This window comes from Palaemon carinicauda, chromosome 15 (assembly GCF_036898095.1).
Source record: "Palaemon carinicauda isolate YSFRI2023 chromosome 15, ASM3689809v2, whole genome shotgun sequence".
Classification (NCBI taxonomy): domain Eukaryota; kingdom Metazoa; phylum Arthropoda; class Malacostraca; order Decapoda; family Palaemonidae; genus Palaemon; species Palaemon carinicauda.
Window position 1 is genome coordinate 34,403,890 of NC_090739.1, and position 17,430 is coordinate 34,421,319.

The 17,430-nt window shown below is 43.7% G+C and overlaps 1 protein-coding gene across 1 annotated transcript in view; it reads right to left on the bottom strand.

The window, feature by feature from the left end:
* The window catches only part of Cog4 (conserved oligomeric Golgi complex subunit 4), a 204,862-nt gene that overhangs the window by 103,536 nt on the left and 83,896 nt on the right, over positions 1-17,430 (bottom strand). Inside the window, exons 8-9 of the mRNA XM_068388278.1 lie at positions 3,967-4,096; positions 1,590-1,837 (exon numbers count right to left, since the gene is read on the bottom strand). Coding sequence (XP_068244379.1) covers positions 1,590-1,837; positions 3,967-4,096 — 378 coding nt within the window. The remainder of the gene's footprint in view (positions 1-1,589; positions 1,838-3,966; positions 4,097-17,430) is intronic.

Consider the following 17,430-nt stretch of genomic DNA (forward strand, 5'->3'; position numbering starts at 1 on the left):
AGCACAGACATTCAGTATTGGGGAATGTTATCGTACCGCTGAGGATCACGTTTTCACGATGAAGGACCTTTGTCACTGGTTCTCCGGTGGGCACCTTTCCTCAACCTCAGCGTTTTTTTTGCACCATTCACTTTGACGTAGTAGACTCCTAACCCACATTACAAGAACGTCGTTATCTGTTTACTGTCACTGACTGCTCCACTCATTGGCCTGATGCCATCCCCATGCAAACTGCAACATACGCCTTACTCTTAGGATGGATAGCGAAATTTGGTATCCCTGAGCCTATTACTTCTGACAAGATACTGTACCACTTTCACCTCTCAATAGTAGACATCATAAGCAATTCTCCTGGGCATCACCCTACATCAGACAACCGCCTACACCCCTAGCCAATGGAATGGTTGAATGCCTTCGTTGCACTTAACAGCTTTGATGTCCCACTGTAATGACTCTAATTGGTTTACTCAGCTTCCCTAGATCCTCCTTGGATTAAGGACCACTCCTAAGGAAACCCTGCATGTCTCCTCAGCTGAAATAATGTATAGCAACCCGTTGGTCACCCCTGCTGAATTTTTTCCGTCTGACAACCTCCAGTACCTAAGTCATGTTGTGGGGCAATTTACTCCCAGCCACCAGACCTACAAGCCCCAAGCGAAGCAACACACACCGAAAGATTTCAACCCCATAACACGTGTCTTTATGTGCATTGACACTTACAAGCCACCACTGACACCCCCTTACATGGAGCCTTTCCTTGTTATCCATTGCAAGCTGAAGGCTTTCTTAATTAACATTTGTAGCAAAGAAGACCGAGTCTCCATTGATCGCCTAAAACCTGCACTTCTGCAAAATGACCTGCCTACAGTTCACCTCTCTAAGGCAGGGTGCTCTATTTCACATACAGTAAATGTCTGTTATTGGGGGAAGCCATGTAATACACGCCCATACATTGTAACAAAATTTTTATTTTTCTCTCTCTCTTCCCCTCACTGATAATAGAAAAACCAGTTAAAAGTTTTTATCTCATTGTTATCCTCAACTGTATGTATATAAGCTAGTTATGCCATGTTCATAAACCAGTCATGTCCAGCTCCTTTTTCTGTTCAGACCTAGTTGCTGCCTGCCACACTTCTCTTGAGGAGGCATGTGATGGAAAGGTGTCTCTAGGAGGCCTAGAGGGACCAGATTGTTTACAATCCTTCTCTGGAGAGTAAGGATCAGGCAGAAGTCGACAAGTAACCCTGTGAATGTACTCCCAAGAGCTACGCTTCGAAGGATTCTCATGATGAAAACATATCAAGCATTGGAATAAGACTCATAATTTTCAACTGTTATATTAACAAGCTATCAACACTGGTGACAGAAGCAGAGTGAGAAATGTTCTAAGAAATGCTAATTAGTAAGACACCTGGCAGTAAGGGGGAGCACTACTCTAGGATAGCTAATATAAAATCCAGAACCAACTTTTGCAATTGAATTTTCTATCGACAAACTTGTGCTTTGAAGCACACAGAATAGGATTATTTAGGAAGATTTATTCAAAAATCAGAAATAGGATGTAATATCACTTGTACATTTCTACTAACCTTACACTCTTTTTGATGATATAAAATACATCATCAACTAATGATGACGTCTTAGCATTTTCTTCAACTGTATCCATGGCTACAGCTTTCTTGAAAGATTCATTAAGATAGAATTGTTCAAGTATTGTGTAATCTCCTACAATTACAGCCATGTCACATATGAGTTGTGAATGCGAGAGCTTTGCTTCAAATGCTGCTTCATTTTTATCTCTCTCATCTTTGTCTGGGATAGAAGCCTCAAAGTCAGCCTGAACAAAAGATGATAAATGAAAAATATTATAAATAAGCGATAACATATCTATTACAGTATAGTAAAAGTATCAGCATAGTACCCTAAGTACTGTAGTCTGACCTGTCCTAAATATAGTGGGTTATTAAACAAACATCTGACTTCACTAACAGCAACTTTTATTCAGGAAAGAACAATACTCTTGACTTGAATTCTTCAAAGAAAAACAAATTTTTCCAGGCATTATCTTTTTATAATTTCTGTGAAAAAAACTCAACCAGTTATCTAAAGTTACTGAGCAGTATACAGCAAAACTGGAGATACCTGAATTAAGTGATTTTCGTTCAAAAGTTACTGACAACTCTCACATTCTTCACATTTCTAATGAGACTAATTTCCTGGGACGAAGGATTTTGAAACTTCGTTCAATAAAAGATACAGTTCATTAAGTATGATTTAAAGAATTTATGCTATATTTTTTATTAAAATATCAGCTAGATCATTATGAAAAAATTAACCCAATAATCTTTAATTATGATAACAATGAAAAAAATAAAAAACTTAGTCTAACTTTTTAGCCACCATGGTCATGTATCTAACATAAAGAACGTATCGGAGATGTAGCTGTGGGTGGAGTCTAACCGGACATCGACTGGCAGTCTCACGGTGGCACTATCACAAGCAAGTCATCTGTCAAATATGGCTAGAGCTACCCAACAACTACCGGATAACTGTAACGCTAGTTAAGCTTATCTACCAGGTTCTCTATAAAAAAGAGATATAACCAATCATCTTTACATTAACGAAACAACTGTTTTAGATGGCTTAACGATGCAATGAAGGAGAAAAATTGAAAAGTCATCCTAGGAGGCAAGAGACACCGCTATTGCACAACCCCAAAAGAAGACAAAGAGTTATTAGGCCAATAGCATAGGCCTAGACTCCAGAGCCATCCTTATCATCATCATCATCACCATTATTATTATTGTTATTATTACTATTATTATTATTATTATTATATTAATTTAAGATACGTTGTTATTGTCTTTCTGTAGAATCTGCACATAACACATTTGGCTGAGTATGTCTGACCTGATTATATTCTTCCTTTCGTGAAGTAAAATTGAAATACTAGAAAGATAGTTAATTGTATTTCTAATAGCAGAGATAACCCACCAACTTGCTTATTTATTTATTTTTTTATTTATTAATTTTTCCTCAAACTGAAAAAAAATAATTGGAAGACTAAAATTATATGAGTAGTGTTGACTATAGTCTAAACTATAACTTGTAATAATTTATTGCAAGTTTTGAAATCACGATTCTAATTACTAACTTTAGTTTTATACACAAAACGACATAAGCAAAAAATAAGTAATAACTTTGAAATCATATCCCAAATGCATAAATTGTTATCATTAGACTTTATCACTCTGCTTAAACTGACGCCCTCTTCCTCAGTTTGAATACTTCTATCTAGACAGAAAGCTCAAAGACTAGTCTCACTGACTCTCGCGGAGTCACGTCGACAAAGGGATTCGTGCTACAGTAACATATTTAATTTTTGTTCTGAAGTATTTTTTTTGTAATGATCTAACATTATTCAATGATTAATTAATCCATAAAAAGTGACCAACGTTGTCTCATACATACACATGTTTACAAAGGGAAATATAAGATTTAATACAAAGTGGCAACTTAATTCAAGAACAACACTTGTCCGAAGCAAAAATAAAAAAAGCATCACCAGTTTTGCTGCATACTGTACATGGCTATTAAATAATATACTGCATTTCAATAATAGTATTTAATTTTAAATTGTCACAGTATAAGTTATAAGTTAAATTAATACACTTTTAAAGACACTACAAAACTTAACACAATGTTAAATTTTAAACCAAAATGAATAAAAATTAGAGCTAGATATTCAATAAATAACAATATATATACCGGTACTTCACCATGTTAAAACAAGTTAAGAAACGCACTGTATATGTATTTTGTATAAATACAGTAAACAATAATGATGCATGAACAGAAGTTTCTGTACTTTGGAATACTGTACTGTATACCAAATCAATAACCCTGTGACAAATAACCAAAGATAAGCAACACACTTATTTAGCTTGCAATTCTCATTATACTCACAGTTACTCGTCTCCTAATAAAACGAAGATAAAGTTCCGAACGAGCATTCATCAAAGTTAATTCTCCCAGCAGTGTATCTAAATCTCGTGGGTCTGGTAGATCTACCCTGGTATCCTTTCCTCCACTAGATCTATAAGATATATTTTCTCATTAGGAATGAAGCACATATTCTTAAATAATATAAAAGTTCCATGAATACAAACCACATTTATGTTGTACTAATGCAATTTGAATTTTTACTATTTTTGTATTTTAAAGGAGGATTTTTACAGACCAATGAGTCAAGCTCAACTTTTACAAAGATTTCCCAAATAAACACAGGACGGGAAATTACTAGATATAATAATTCTGTTCGCAGTATTAAAAAAATACAGTAAATGAAATAAAAAATATGATAAAAATTTGTGTTAAATAGAAATTTAAAAATTACCTATAAAACCTATTATCATCATTATCATCATTTCTTCCTATGCCTATTGACGCAAAGGACTTCGGTTAGATTCCGCCAGTCGTCTCTATCTTGGGCTTTTATTATTATTATTACTATTATTATTATTATTATTATTACTTGCTAACCTACAACCCTAGTTGAAAAACCAAGATGCTATAAGCTCAAGGGCTCTAACAGGAAAAATAGCCTAGTGAGGCAAGGAAATGAGGAAATAAAGAAGAGTAACAGCATTAAAATAAATTTTCATAATATAACGTATTTTGACATAGGAAAAATCCATTTTTGGGTGAGATAGCCATGTCGTCCTGATGGAAGTTCCTCTAAGGCAGCTTTCTACTTGGGATATTTTTGCGAGTGATATACCAGAGAATTTTACCTAAGAAGTATCACGAGGTTCTATCCCCTGGAGCGAATATCCCAAGAGATATCGTGTATGAAACTGGGACGTGTTTAAAACAAGCCACGGCTATCCTTCCCAAATAGAGTTAACCTTGCCTCAAAGGGTATGGAATAGAATTAGATACGTGGAAAAGAGATGTTACAACTCCGATCCCAGTGTGTTGCTGTAAACATGTTCGCTGGTCAGCCATTCCAGTAGCAGCCATCGCATGACGCGAGGCCTCACACTGAGAATAGGGAAAGGATGAAAAGTAAAGGGCAGGTCCATCAATACAACATTGCTATCTCACCCAAAAACAGATTTTTCCTATGTCAAAATACATTTCTTGGGCTCGAGCTATGTCGTCCTGATGGAAGTGTACCAGAGAATTAATATTCTCAGTTGTGGCCAGATGGAGTTTTTAACCTATTTGAGTTCCCAGAATTCCAACTTCTTATACAAGGACAAGGTCCCATGATAAATAGTGTGTCAGGAAAAGGTGTGTCTACACTTTCACATAGCAGTTGGGATGATAGTCCTAAACTATGAACACAAGCGAGTTTTTTTCTAAATTGCAAAGGAGCAAAGGAATTTAACTGCACAGTCCCACTCACTGTGAATAAAATCTTTGTCCCCAGTGGTGTATCAGACTGAAGTCTGAAAAAGAAGGGTTAAAAAATGGAGATACACTGCTTTTTATTTGTGAACAGGTCTATATAAAGGAAATGCTAAAAGAACTTTAATCTATTATCATTTCCAAAAATTCCTAAATGTAACAATAATTGGTGCAACAATATGTGCATTGAATATGTGTAGAAAACAGAAGTTTTTAACCCCAGAATTATGTAATAGAGTAACATAATAATAACATTCATAAAATAAGAGGAGAATATCACCTTTGACTCTTTACTTTAAATATAGTTTAACACACACTGCAAATAAGAATAGTATTCCACTTCCACTATGTAGACTGAACAATCCCAATTATACAGTCCGTGAAAGTCCATGCACAACACTTAAGAAGCTGGTTTAATCACATTACCAGTGGCCACCACAAAGTGTTTAATCTCTCCCAATTAATGTTTGAAAAACACTCTTGAAGATTTCCATCGTGTGTAAGCCTGTAAGCCTTCAAAGGACATGTATTGTAAAAAGTTTAAGGAAGAGGCAACTTACCTAGGATCGTGACCCAATGGCATACTATCAGGGTCAGCCCTTCTGATGAAATAGGTGAGTTTGGACCTTGGCTGTTTCAAAGAGAGATGAGATCCTATTGTTTCCCCCTTTAAAAAGTTGTCCACCCTTAAAGGCCCGGCTCTTTAACAACTAGGTATTCAGGCATTCCACAGGGCACAGAGAAGGTTCCTACTTTAATGGAACAATCTACCAGGGCCTCCAACATTTTGTGGGAAGTTAATTTTTCGCCAATAATGCAGGATCTGGGTAAAGATTTACCTTCCCCAATTCTGAGAATTTGATGTGGCCGTCATCCCTTTGAAAGTGCCACAATCTCGCTACCTCTAGCACCAGAAGCCATGGCAAGCAAAAAGATTGACTTTTGAGTAAGATCACTCAAAGAGGTAGTGGCGTTATGTATCGAGGAAGCTAAGTGCAAGACTTTATCCAACAACCATGAGATGGCCTTGGGAGGAGCATTTGGTTTTAATTTAGCACAAGTCCTCGGGATCTTATTGAACAGTTTGCTGTTGAGTTCAATATCAAAAGCATAATTGATAGGACTAATTAGTGCCGACTTAAATGAGGCAATAGTTGTAGAGGCTAAACCTTGTTTGTGTAATGAAATAAAGAAGGAAATACAGAAGTCCATAGCAATGGAATAGGGCTGATGTACTTTAATGAATTCCACCCATTTTTTCTAATTAGACAAGTATTGTCGTTTCGTAGTGGCAGACTTGTGCAGTACTCTTCTATAAAGTCAATCCTCTCCTTCACAACTCCGGGCTTTCTTTGAGCTGCTAGGGCAAGAAAATCATGAGCTGATGGTTTTTCATTATCCAGGAGGAAGCGAAGACAGTCTCCTGTTGAATATCCTGGGACAGCAATGGAGATGGTAGAGAGATCTGGTGAGGATATTCCAGAACAAGAGGGTACCAATTGCTCTTGGGCCACTTCGGATTGATTGATCGATTGATTATGAGTTATCTGGCATCCTGACATCTAAGGTCATTGACGCCGATATTATTTGTTATAATTTAATAAATGAATATTAATTCAGTTTAACATAATAGAAACAAAAACATACTTATAACAGTTATATAGCTTTCAGAAGACCTGCTTCTGAAATAAATTTTGAAATACCACTATTATTGTACGACACATCATGTCCGAGAATCTTGGCAAGGATGAACCTGCCAAACAGATGTGTACTTCTTTCAGTACTATAAGTGGGGCATTTGATCAACAAATGTCTCACTATCAAGGGTACCAAACAGTCATCACAATATGGTTGGTGTCAACCGAGTGTGACCAATGCAGTGACGACAAAGAGAGACGTCTCCCACTTTTGGGGCATCATGTTATACCCCCAAGGAGATATGCTATTTGTTACTTCTCTCCTTTTATTGCCATCTAGACTATCCCAGTGCTGTTGCCAATTATCATGAAACAATTTCTTGATGGTAGGAAGGAAATCATTACAGGGAATGGGATACCTTCTTGGTAGTAACTCCGATGCAGCCTTCTTCGCCAGTAAATCTGCAGGAACCCAACAAAATCAAACCATTATACCTCTCAGTCCAATAATAAAAAGCCATTCTAAACTCTTTAAAACAAAAGGGTTACTAGAATTAAAGAATTCTAAAGCTTGAAGGACACTCCTTGCATCACTAAAAATGGTAAAATTACCCTCCTTCTACAACACTATTTTTTCAATGACGGTTAGAATGCCATAAAGTTTGGCAGTAAATATGGAAGCTGTTAGAGTAAGTGCACCTCTACAATTAAAACCATTACTATCTACTCCAAATCCAGCACCAGCATTAGATTTGGAGCCACCGGTATATATAAAAGTCGATCCCCTATGTTCTGCAACATGTTCCATAAAAAGAGACCTGCATTCTAAGTTAGTCATATTCTTTTCAACTCCAATAAAGTATTTACAAAAAAATACATCTGGTAAATTCCATGGAAGCATTGATGATACAGTGATGTCTCGCAACACGAAATTAATTGGTTCCATAAGGGCTTTCGTGAAGTGATTATTTTGTGTAGAGAGTCACCTTTTACATGTAAATAGCCTAATTTGTTCCAGACCCTAGAAAAATAACAAATTTGGAAATAATTTGTATTTTTCCTAACATACAAACCTGAAGGTATTTATTAGGGGTATTACTTTCGGCAACGCTGAAAACCAGCCAAGACAATTTTAGTGAGGGATAATTACCCCATCCACCAGTTAGCGGGAGGGGGTTGGGGTAGACTAGCTACCCCGCTCACTCACACCTGTCGGTTGATTAACCACTTTTGCTTGCTGGCAGGACTTCTAGGGGGGCAAGGTGGCGGGCCAATTTGTATAAATAGCTTCAGGTTTGTTTGTTAGGAAAAATACAAATTATTTCCGAATTTGTTATTTGTTCCGACACAGATACAAATCTTCGCTATTTATTAGGGTGACTTACTCTTAGGAGGGAGGAAGTCCTACCAACTGGCCTTGGTCATGACCCGGGGTCCTCTCTATTTCGATCTGTGATCGATAGTAGAGGGAACCCTACCCTCGCTAAAATCAAAGTAGTTACAAGGTAACTCACTGATAGCGGCCTGCAGAAGCTTGTGTGAGAGAGACTCGTGGCTTGTCTTCACGTAGGAACTCAAGGATTCCAAGACATATCCAATACCCTCCCTCAAGAGGTATTGGTGACGTAACAAAGTATTCATCCATACCCAGGATGCACAAGGGAAATGATTCTTACCTGCAGAGGGGTGAGGTCAGCTATGCTTCGGTCTTGCGGAGCTATTTCCCAAGGGGGGGGGGGGAGAAGGAGAAAGAAAGAAGTGAGCCAGACATTCTTTTCATTCACCCTAGACTAACCCGGGTAACCTCAGCCCTCAACCCTCTGCTACTTGTCCATCAAGGAGCCTGAGGCATTAGATCACTTGTTGTGCGGCCACCACAGGACCAATGGAGAAGGTTTCCATGTTCCTGTGGGTTACGTCTTTCAGGTAGTGGGCTGTGAAGGTCGTCTGACGCTTCCACACGCCCGCTTGCAATACCTGTGCCACAGAAAAATTTTTCTTGAACGCCAGAGACGTTGCAATGCCTCTGACGTCATGAGCTCTGGGTCGGTTGGACAGAGGAGGATCTGGATCTAGAGCGTATTCGATTACTCTCCTTATCCAGGAGGAAATAGTATTCCTCGTGACCCTCCTCTTGACCTTCCCAATGCTGACAAAAAGTGCTCGTACACGGGGGCAAGCTTTTGCTGTTCTTTTTAAGTAACACCTCAGACTCCTCACTGGACATGTAACAGTTGGTCTGGATCTTTGGTTACAGAACGAAGACTCTCTATCCAAAATGGGCCAAACCTGGAGTCCGGCACACCCGGATTTTGAGTCTTAGCTATAAACTCAGGCATGAAGTTGAGGATTACTTCCCCCCATCTCCTAGAGTGGGAGACATCCGCAGATAGACCATGAAGTTCAATGACTCTCTTGGCCGAAGCCAAAGCGAGCAGGAACACCATCTTCCACGTGAGGTGGCGATCTGAGGCCTGGCATAGTGGTTCATAGGGGAAGCCCTTCAGAGACCTGAGGACCTGAACCACGTTCCAAGGGGGAGGTCTTAGCTCTGCCTGGGGGCAAGTAAGCTCGTAACTGCGTATGAGCAAAGAAAGTTCCAACGAGGCGGAAATATCGACTCCTTTCAGACTCAAGGCTGAGCGGTAGCTTTTGACTGCCGAGACCGAGAGAAGCTTTTCTTCCCGAAGGTATACAAGAATCTCCGCTATGGTTGGAACAGAGGCATCGAGGGGAGAGATACCCCTTCCACGACACCAACCACAGAAAACTAACCACTTCGCCTGGTAGACTGCCTCTGTGGATCTCCTGAGGTGTCCAGCCATTCTTTTCGCAATCGGTTGCGAAAAGCCTCTCTGTGTGAGGAGGTGCTGGATAGTCTCCAGGCGTGACGTCGAAGCGAGTCTACGGCTCTGTGAAAGATGTTGGCGTGTGGTTTTTTGAGGAGGTCGTGTTGTGGAGGAAGCTACCTCGGGATCTCCGTGAGGAGATGCAGAAGGTCCGGGAACCATTCTGCGTGATGCCATAGCGGAGCTATGAGGGTCATTTAAAAATTGTTGCTTGCTCGTACCTGGTTGAGGACTTTTCTCATCAGACAGAACGGGGAAAACGTGTAAGCGTCCAGGTTTATCCACCGTTGTTGAAAAGCATCTTGCCAAAGAGCTTGGGGATCCGGGACTGGGGAGCAGTACAACGGGAGCCTGAAATTCAGGGCCGTTGCGAACAGATCCACCGTTGGGGAACCCCACAAAGTCAGGACTTTGTTGGCTATCAGAGGATTCAAAGACCACTCGGTGCCAACTATCTGAGTCGCTCTGCTCAGCTTGTCTGCTAGCACATTCCGCTTGCCCGGAATGAAGCGAGCTGATAAGAGTCACCGAGTTGTCTTCTGCCCATCTGAGTATCTCTACTGCAAGATGGCACAGCTGCTGAGAAAAGGTACCGCCCTGTTTGCTTAGATAAGCTACTACCATGGTGTTGTCGCTCATCAGCACCATGGAGTGCCCCGCCAGGACCTGGTGGAACTCTTTGAGGGCCAGAAAGGCTGCCCTCATCTCTAAGAGATTTATGTGCTGGTACCTTTCTGATTCGGACCATTGGCCGGAGATGTAATGGTGCAGTACGTGAGCACCCCCCCTTCTTTTGATGCGACCGAAAACAGCATCAATTCTGGGGGAGAGATGAGAAGATCGACCGCTTTGCAGAGGTTCGACTCCACCAGCCACCACCTGAGGTCCGACTGTTCCTCTAGCCCTATGCGGACTAGGTGATCCCGGGAATCGGAGTGCTGTTTCCACTGGGATTTTAGTCACCACTGGAGGGATCTCATCCTGAGGCGACTGTTGGGGACCAGTCGGGTCAGGGAAGAGAGGTGACCGAGAAGGCGAAGCCAATTCTGTGCCAGGAACTCTTCCCGACTGAGAAAGACCTGTGCTATCTCCCTCAGTCTCTGGATTCTTTCGTCTGATGGAAACGCTTTGTGCCTTAGGGTGTCTAATCGCATGCCTAGGTATACCAGTTCTTGAGAGGGGAGCAGTTGAGACTTCTCGAGGTTTACCACGATCCCCAGATCCTGGCAAAACCTTAGAAGCTCGTCTTGGTGGCGGAGAAGGGCCGCCTCCAAGTCTGCCAGAATCAGCCAGTCGTCCAAGTATCTTGGGAGACGGATGCCGACTCTGTGAACCCAAGATGATACTAGGGCGAATACTCTTGTGAATACCTGGGGTGCTGTGGAGAGACCAAAACACAGCACCCTGAACTGGTAATGCTTCCGATTGAACATGAATGTCAGATACTTCCTGGAAGACGGATGAATTGGGATCTAGAAGTATGCGTCCTTCAGATCTAGAGTGCACATGAAGTCCAGAAGTCTTATCGCTTGTCTGACTATGTCGGCCGTCTCCATCCTGAAAGGTGTCTGTTCGACAAACCTGTTCAGGGCCGAGAGGTCGATGACTGGTCTCCAGCCTCCAGACGCCTTTTTCACAAGAAAGAGTCGACTGTAGAAGCCTGGGGACCCGTCGAGGACCTCCTGGAGAGCGTCCTTCTCCAACATGGACTGGACTTCTGCCCTGAGGGCAAACTCCTGTGCGGATCCCTTCGTACAGGAGTTCAATGGAATCGGCACTCAAGTCAGTGGAGGGAGAGAGAGCGTAAACGGGATACGATACCCTGAACGAATCACCTCGACCGTCCAGGGTTCGGCCCTGTGGTAAAGACACCTCAGCCAGCGACTTTGCAGGCATCCCCCCACAGGTGGACAAATGGGAGGATTGCCTGCCTTATTGGGACCGGCCTCGGCCAGATCCCTTCTTACTCTTTCCCCCACGGAAGGACTTTTTGCTGTGAAAGGCCTGCTTTGCACCCTTTTTACCCTGCTGTTTTGGGTCTCTAGCCCTTTTCGGCTGCGGGTTCTGCTGTGTTTTCCGCTGTGGCTGAGAGGGGTAAGGTCTCGCTGTTAAGGCCATTTGGATGAGGGAGTCCTGACTGGACTTCCTCCACCTCTCTGCCACCCGCTCGACATCCTCGGGATGGAACAAAGAATTGCCCTCGAAAGAAGCATTTCTCAGACTCGCTACTTCGGCCTGAGGGAGATGTTTATAGAGCTTTCCTATGATGGCATCCCTCCTCTTCAGGATAGTGTTGGCCCAAAGGTTCACTACCTGATGAGAGAGGAACTCGATGGCCCGAGTGCCGGACAAAAGAAAAGTCTCCAAAGACTTCTTGGAGAACTCCTGAGACAGGTCTTTAGACCGCATCAGTTGTCCTAAGGATCCCAACCAGAAATCCAGCCACGAAGTAGCTTGCATGGCGTACTTCGCCACCTTTTCCTGGTTTAGGATTTCAGAGGCCGAAAAGGAGACAGGGAGTCCCAAGAGTTTCTCGAAGGGGGTGACCTTCGAAAGTGCCTCTATAGAGTGGTCGAGAGGTAGCGTTGGAAGGGATTCTCCGAGGATCTCATAGTACCCCCTCTGAAACACATATGGAGGAGGTAAGAGCTTGGAGGACGAGTTGGAGCGGAGAGAAGAGGTGGAACCAGTTGCCTGAGACACAGCCTTCTGTTTGGCGCTCTTCAGCCCCTTTGACTAGGGCAAAGCTGCACTGGTCCTATGAGGTTTCTGAGTACCATAGAACTGGTCAAGGACCATTTCTTTTCCATCTGGAGGGGCTGCTGATGGATCTGGAAGTCCATTGATGGTACGGATGCAGGCTAGAACCTGCCAGAAGGCGTGTTCCGACTCCTTTCTTTCATCCTCTGTAAGCTTAGGGCTAGCGGCTGCTGGCAGAGCGTCGTCCTCGAGATTGCTCTGCCCTTCCACATCCAAGCTCTCATCCATAGGAGCCCGGCGTGGGTCGAAGTCATCAACTGTATCGACTGGGGATAGGGGAAATACCGGGGAGGTGCTTGCTTCTGGCTGCCTGGGAGGCAGTGAGGAAGAAAGTCTGGCCGAGGATTTGGGGATGGTGAACAAATCCTTCGGTTCCCTCCTACGAGGCCGGAGATCCTCTGTCCCCAAGGGCCTAGAGGACTCCGTCGGCTTACGGGTGGAAGGTAAGTCCATTGCTGTACGGGATGAATCCCGTCCGGTCGCAGGTCGTGCCTCATTAGACACTATCTCAACCGGTAAAGAAGGTAGGGAGTCTCCATAGTAAGTAACCCTATCCTCCTTGGGGGTTGAAGGACGAATCTTTTTCCTTTCCCCCTTTGGCCTGGCCTGTGGCATCTTGAACTGCAGGGGGCTACCCTGAGGTTCATGCCTAATCTCCTCCAGAGGTCTTTTGCGAGGGGATGATCGTCTCCCCTTGCCTGAGGGGCCCGCCTGTGCGAGAACTCCTGACCTCCTCCTAAGATCGGAGGGAGGAGAGGACCCCGGGAAGAGAGGAGGTGACAAGGGAATCCTAGGTATATCACCTAAGGACTGGGAGCGGGGAACGACTCCCTTCATGGCTTGGCGCATTCCATTAAATAAGTTGCTAAGCCATGGGGGGGTCACAGGCTCCTGTGGAACAAGGGGGAAGGTCCTTAGGAAAGGACTGCTCCCTGGGTTTAGGAACCTAGGCAGGTTCCCTAACCCTCTTGTCCGATGGAAGCTTCCCTATATGCAAGATAGGCACATGCCTACCCATAGGGATAGGATCTGGGCTCGGTCGCATAGACGACCGTTGTCTCTGTTGAGGCCCAAGGGGCTTGAGAGATTGATTATGAGCACCAAGATGATCGTGCGCTCTTGCGCCGAACTGTTGATAGGCGGAAGGGGACTCGCGCGGGCGCCTCTCCCGATTTCGTGCACCTTTTTCGCGCTCCTGGAGCCCATGAGGTTGTTCGCGCACCTGGGGCGCATAAGGTTGCTTGCGCGCATGGTGCGCAACAGGATGTTCGCACGCATGGTGCGCAACAGGATGTTCGCGTGCATGGCTAGCAATAGGCTGTTCGTACATATGTAGCCCCATATGATGAACCTGCGCGCCATGATCGCCATTTTGTTTGCGCTCGCCAAGACGGTCGTGCACGCCGAATCGGTCGTGCTCGCCAATTTGGCCGTGCGCGCCAACTTGAACGTGCACGCCGAATCGGTCGTGCTCGCCAATTTGGCCATGCGCGCCAACTTGAACGTGCACGCCAAATTGGCAGTGCGCACCAACTTGGTCGTGCAGGCGAGAGCTCTCAGGTTGTTGAGAGAACTCACTGCTACGCTCACCCGAAGGTTCACAATAGCTTATGTTGTGTGAGCGCGAACGATCAACACAACAAGAGTTTAAAAACTCTCTGTCATAATAAGAAAGACTCTGGTCATGAGAACCAGAAAGTTCAGCGTGAACTGTGTTGCGCGAACTCGAAAGAACAACGCAAAGAGAAACCGGAGTTTCTCTGTCACCAAACACCGAAGTATTAGCGCGACTAGAGTTACAAGAGCCCAAGGGTTCAGCATAACTCAGGTTACGAGACCCTGGAGGGTCAGCGTAACGAGGAATCAAGATTCCTCTGTCACGAGATCCCATAGGATGAGCGTGACTGACGGTACGAGAACCCAGAGGTTCAACGTCACCGTCGTTACGAGAGCCCGAGGGTTCAGCGTAACAGAAACCTAAAGGTTTCAAGTCGCGAGAGCCCGAAGGTTCAGCGCGACGGAGACCCGAAGGCCTCCTGCTGTCATGAGAACCCGCGGGATCAACATGACTAGAGTCCGAAGACTCACGATCACGCCAGCCCGAAGAGTGATCGTCACAAGGCCCCGAAGGGTCAATGTGAGGAGAACCAGCAGGTTCAAAAAGACGTCTCCTCACAGCCCGAGGAGGAGAATGCCCAGGGTGGAGAGGGGTTACCCACCACTCCACTCTACGAACCTCCGGAGAGGAACGTACAAGAGACTCTGCCCGAGGGGGAGACTGAATAAGATCGACAGATAAATCCTCCGCAGAGGAGGAAAGTTCACCCGAAGGAGAACTATGCTTATAACAAGGTTCTCTTTCCGCCCCTGGAGGAGAACCTAAAGCGTAAGGAGATTGCCGATGCACAGAGGCAACTTTCTCTCGCGAACGAGAGATATGTTCCCCCGAGGGGGACGCTCGCCTTGGAGAGAGCCCTGCCACCGCCCTTGGTGGGTTAGTTAACTCCTCGGCGTTGGAACCAGACCCAAGGTCTGGCAAGGAACAGGCGCTCCTTGGAGGAAGAGAAGGAGCCGACTCACTGGGGGAGCCGTCATCCTCGTCTATCCCCCAGGGTTGACCTGGAGTCATAAGCCCTGCGCTACTGCTCGACCGTACCCAGGAAGGGCCTGGTCGAGGATTAGCTTCAGGCAGAGTTTGGGCGTAGAAAAAGCAGAAGCCCGCAATTTCTTCGATTTCGAGGAAGACCCCGAAAATAAAGATTCGCGTTTAGACTTCTTCTTACGCGCAAACCTCTCCCACTGGGAGGCAGGCCACTCCCTACACTCGGAACAGGTGTTGTCCCGCGAACACTGAGTTCCCCGGCAAGCCGGGCATAAAAGATGTGGGTCTGTCTCCAAGGACGACATGAAGGTGCCGCCCCAGCGGCCCTCAATCCCCGGACATGTCCACATAGCGGGACAAACATACACACAAACACATAAAAGAAAAAGGAAAAGCAATAAAGCCAAGGCAGGTTGTTAACGGGAGAGAGAGACGGCACGTCTACACTCTACCGAGCCAAAAGAAAAAGTGATTACTCAACCGACAGGTGTGAGTGAGCGGGGTAGCTAGTCTACCCCAACCCCCTCCCGCTAACTAGCGGATGGAGTAATTATCCCTCACTAAAATTGTCTTGGCTGGTTTTCAGCGTTGCCGAAAGTAATACCCCTAATAAATAGAAGACTTTCGGTAAAGGTCTAAAGGTAATTCTCCAGCATCAACAAGGAGATTTGAGATAGGCGAAGTTCTAAACGCTCATGAGAACAATCTAATACCAGCATGATGTATTGAATCTAATATCTTTAATCGGTTTGGGTGGCTGAGGAATATATTCCACATCCATAACTAATTTTTGAAAAAAATCAGGGTCTTGTATAATTCTAAAATAGGATTGCAGTCTGCCCCCATGATGTATGGGAAAATACTTTTAAAAGATTCAGAGACTAAGGAAATTTGGCTTTTAATGTTTTTAAATGAGAAACTCATGTAAGCCTACAATCAAATATCAAGCCTATAAATTTACCTTCACTTACACATGGGATCCGTTGACCTTTGATTTATATATCCGGGTATGGATGTATTCCCCGAATACGACAGAATTGGACAACAACAGTTTTGCTCGTCAAAAACTTGAACCGATTCATATCAGCCCACTGTATATTTTTGTCAATTGAGAGTTGTAGTTTTCTCTCAACCACTGCCATTCTAGCTCCAGCAAATGATATGGAGATCATCAACGAATAACGTTGCGAGAATATCTTGAGGAATGACAGAGGATATCCCATTAATGGCTAGTGCAAATAGGATTACACTCAGCACAATACCCTGGGGAACTCCTTCCTGACATTTCCTCTCAGGTAGAGCTTCCCCCACCCTAACTTGAAAAAATCTATGTGAAATAAATGATTGAATGAACAATGGTAGCTCTCCTTGTAACCCCAAATTAAGAATGGTTTTAAGTATACCATATCTCCATGTAGTATCATATGCCTTTTCAAGGTAAAAAAATAAGACTGTTACATGGTGCTGTTTGGAAGCAAAGGCTTCACAAATAGAGGACTCGGGTCGTATCAACACATCAGTAGTTGAGTGCATTTTTCTAAATCCACCCTGAACAGGTGATAAAATACCCTTCTTTTCAAGGTACCACATCAGTCTTGCATTGACCATCTTCTCCATGATTTTACATAAACAAGATGTCAATGCAATTGGTCCATAGTTTGCTGCTAAAACTTGTCCTTACCGGGTTTTAAAAAAGCTAAAATAATGGCTAGTTCCCAAACACTTGGATAACTATGATCATGCCATATTCTATTAATAATGACTAAAATAAATAACTTTGTATTAATAGGTACATGTTTAATCATTGCATATGGAATTCCATCGGGTCCAGGGGCTGTATCGTTACAAGTTGCAAGTGCAGAATCAAATTCTCTTTCAGTAAAAGGAGAATTATAAGACATTTCCCTTCCAGTTTCAAAATTTAAAATTTTCTTTTCTTCAATGCTCCTATACTGGTGACCAGAAGCTGCTACACACTTGCATGATATATTTGAGAAGTGATCAGCTAGGGCATAGCTAACATCATTTGCTCAAGTCACATACTGACCATTCACTTTCAACACTGGAGGTGGGTTTGGGGTAAATTTCCCTGCAATCTTTTCTATTTTCCTCCATACAGAAGATGATGGTGTTCTACTGTTTTGAATGAGGAAACAAAAGATACCAAAGA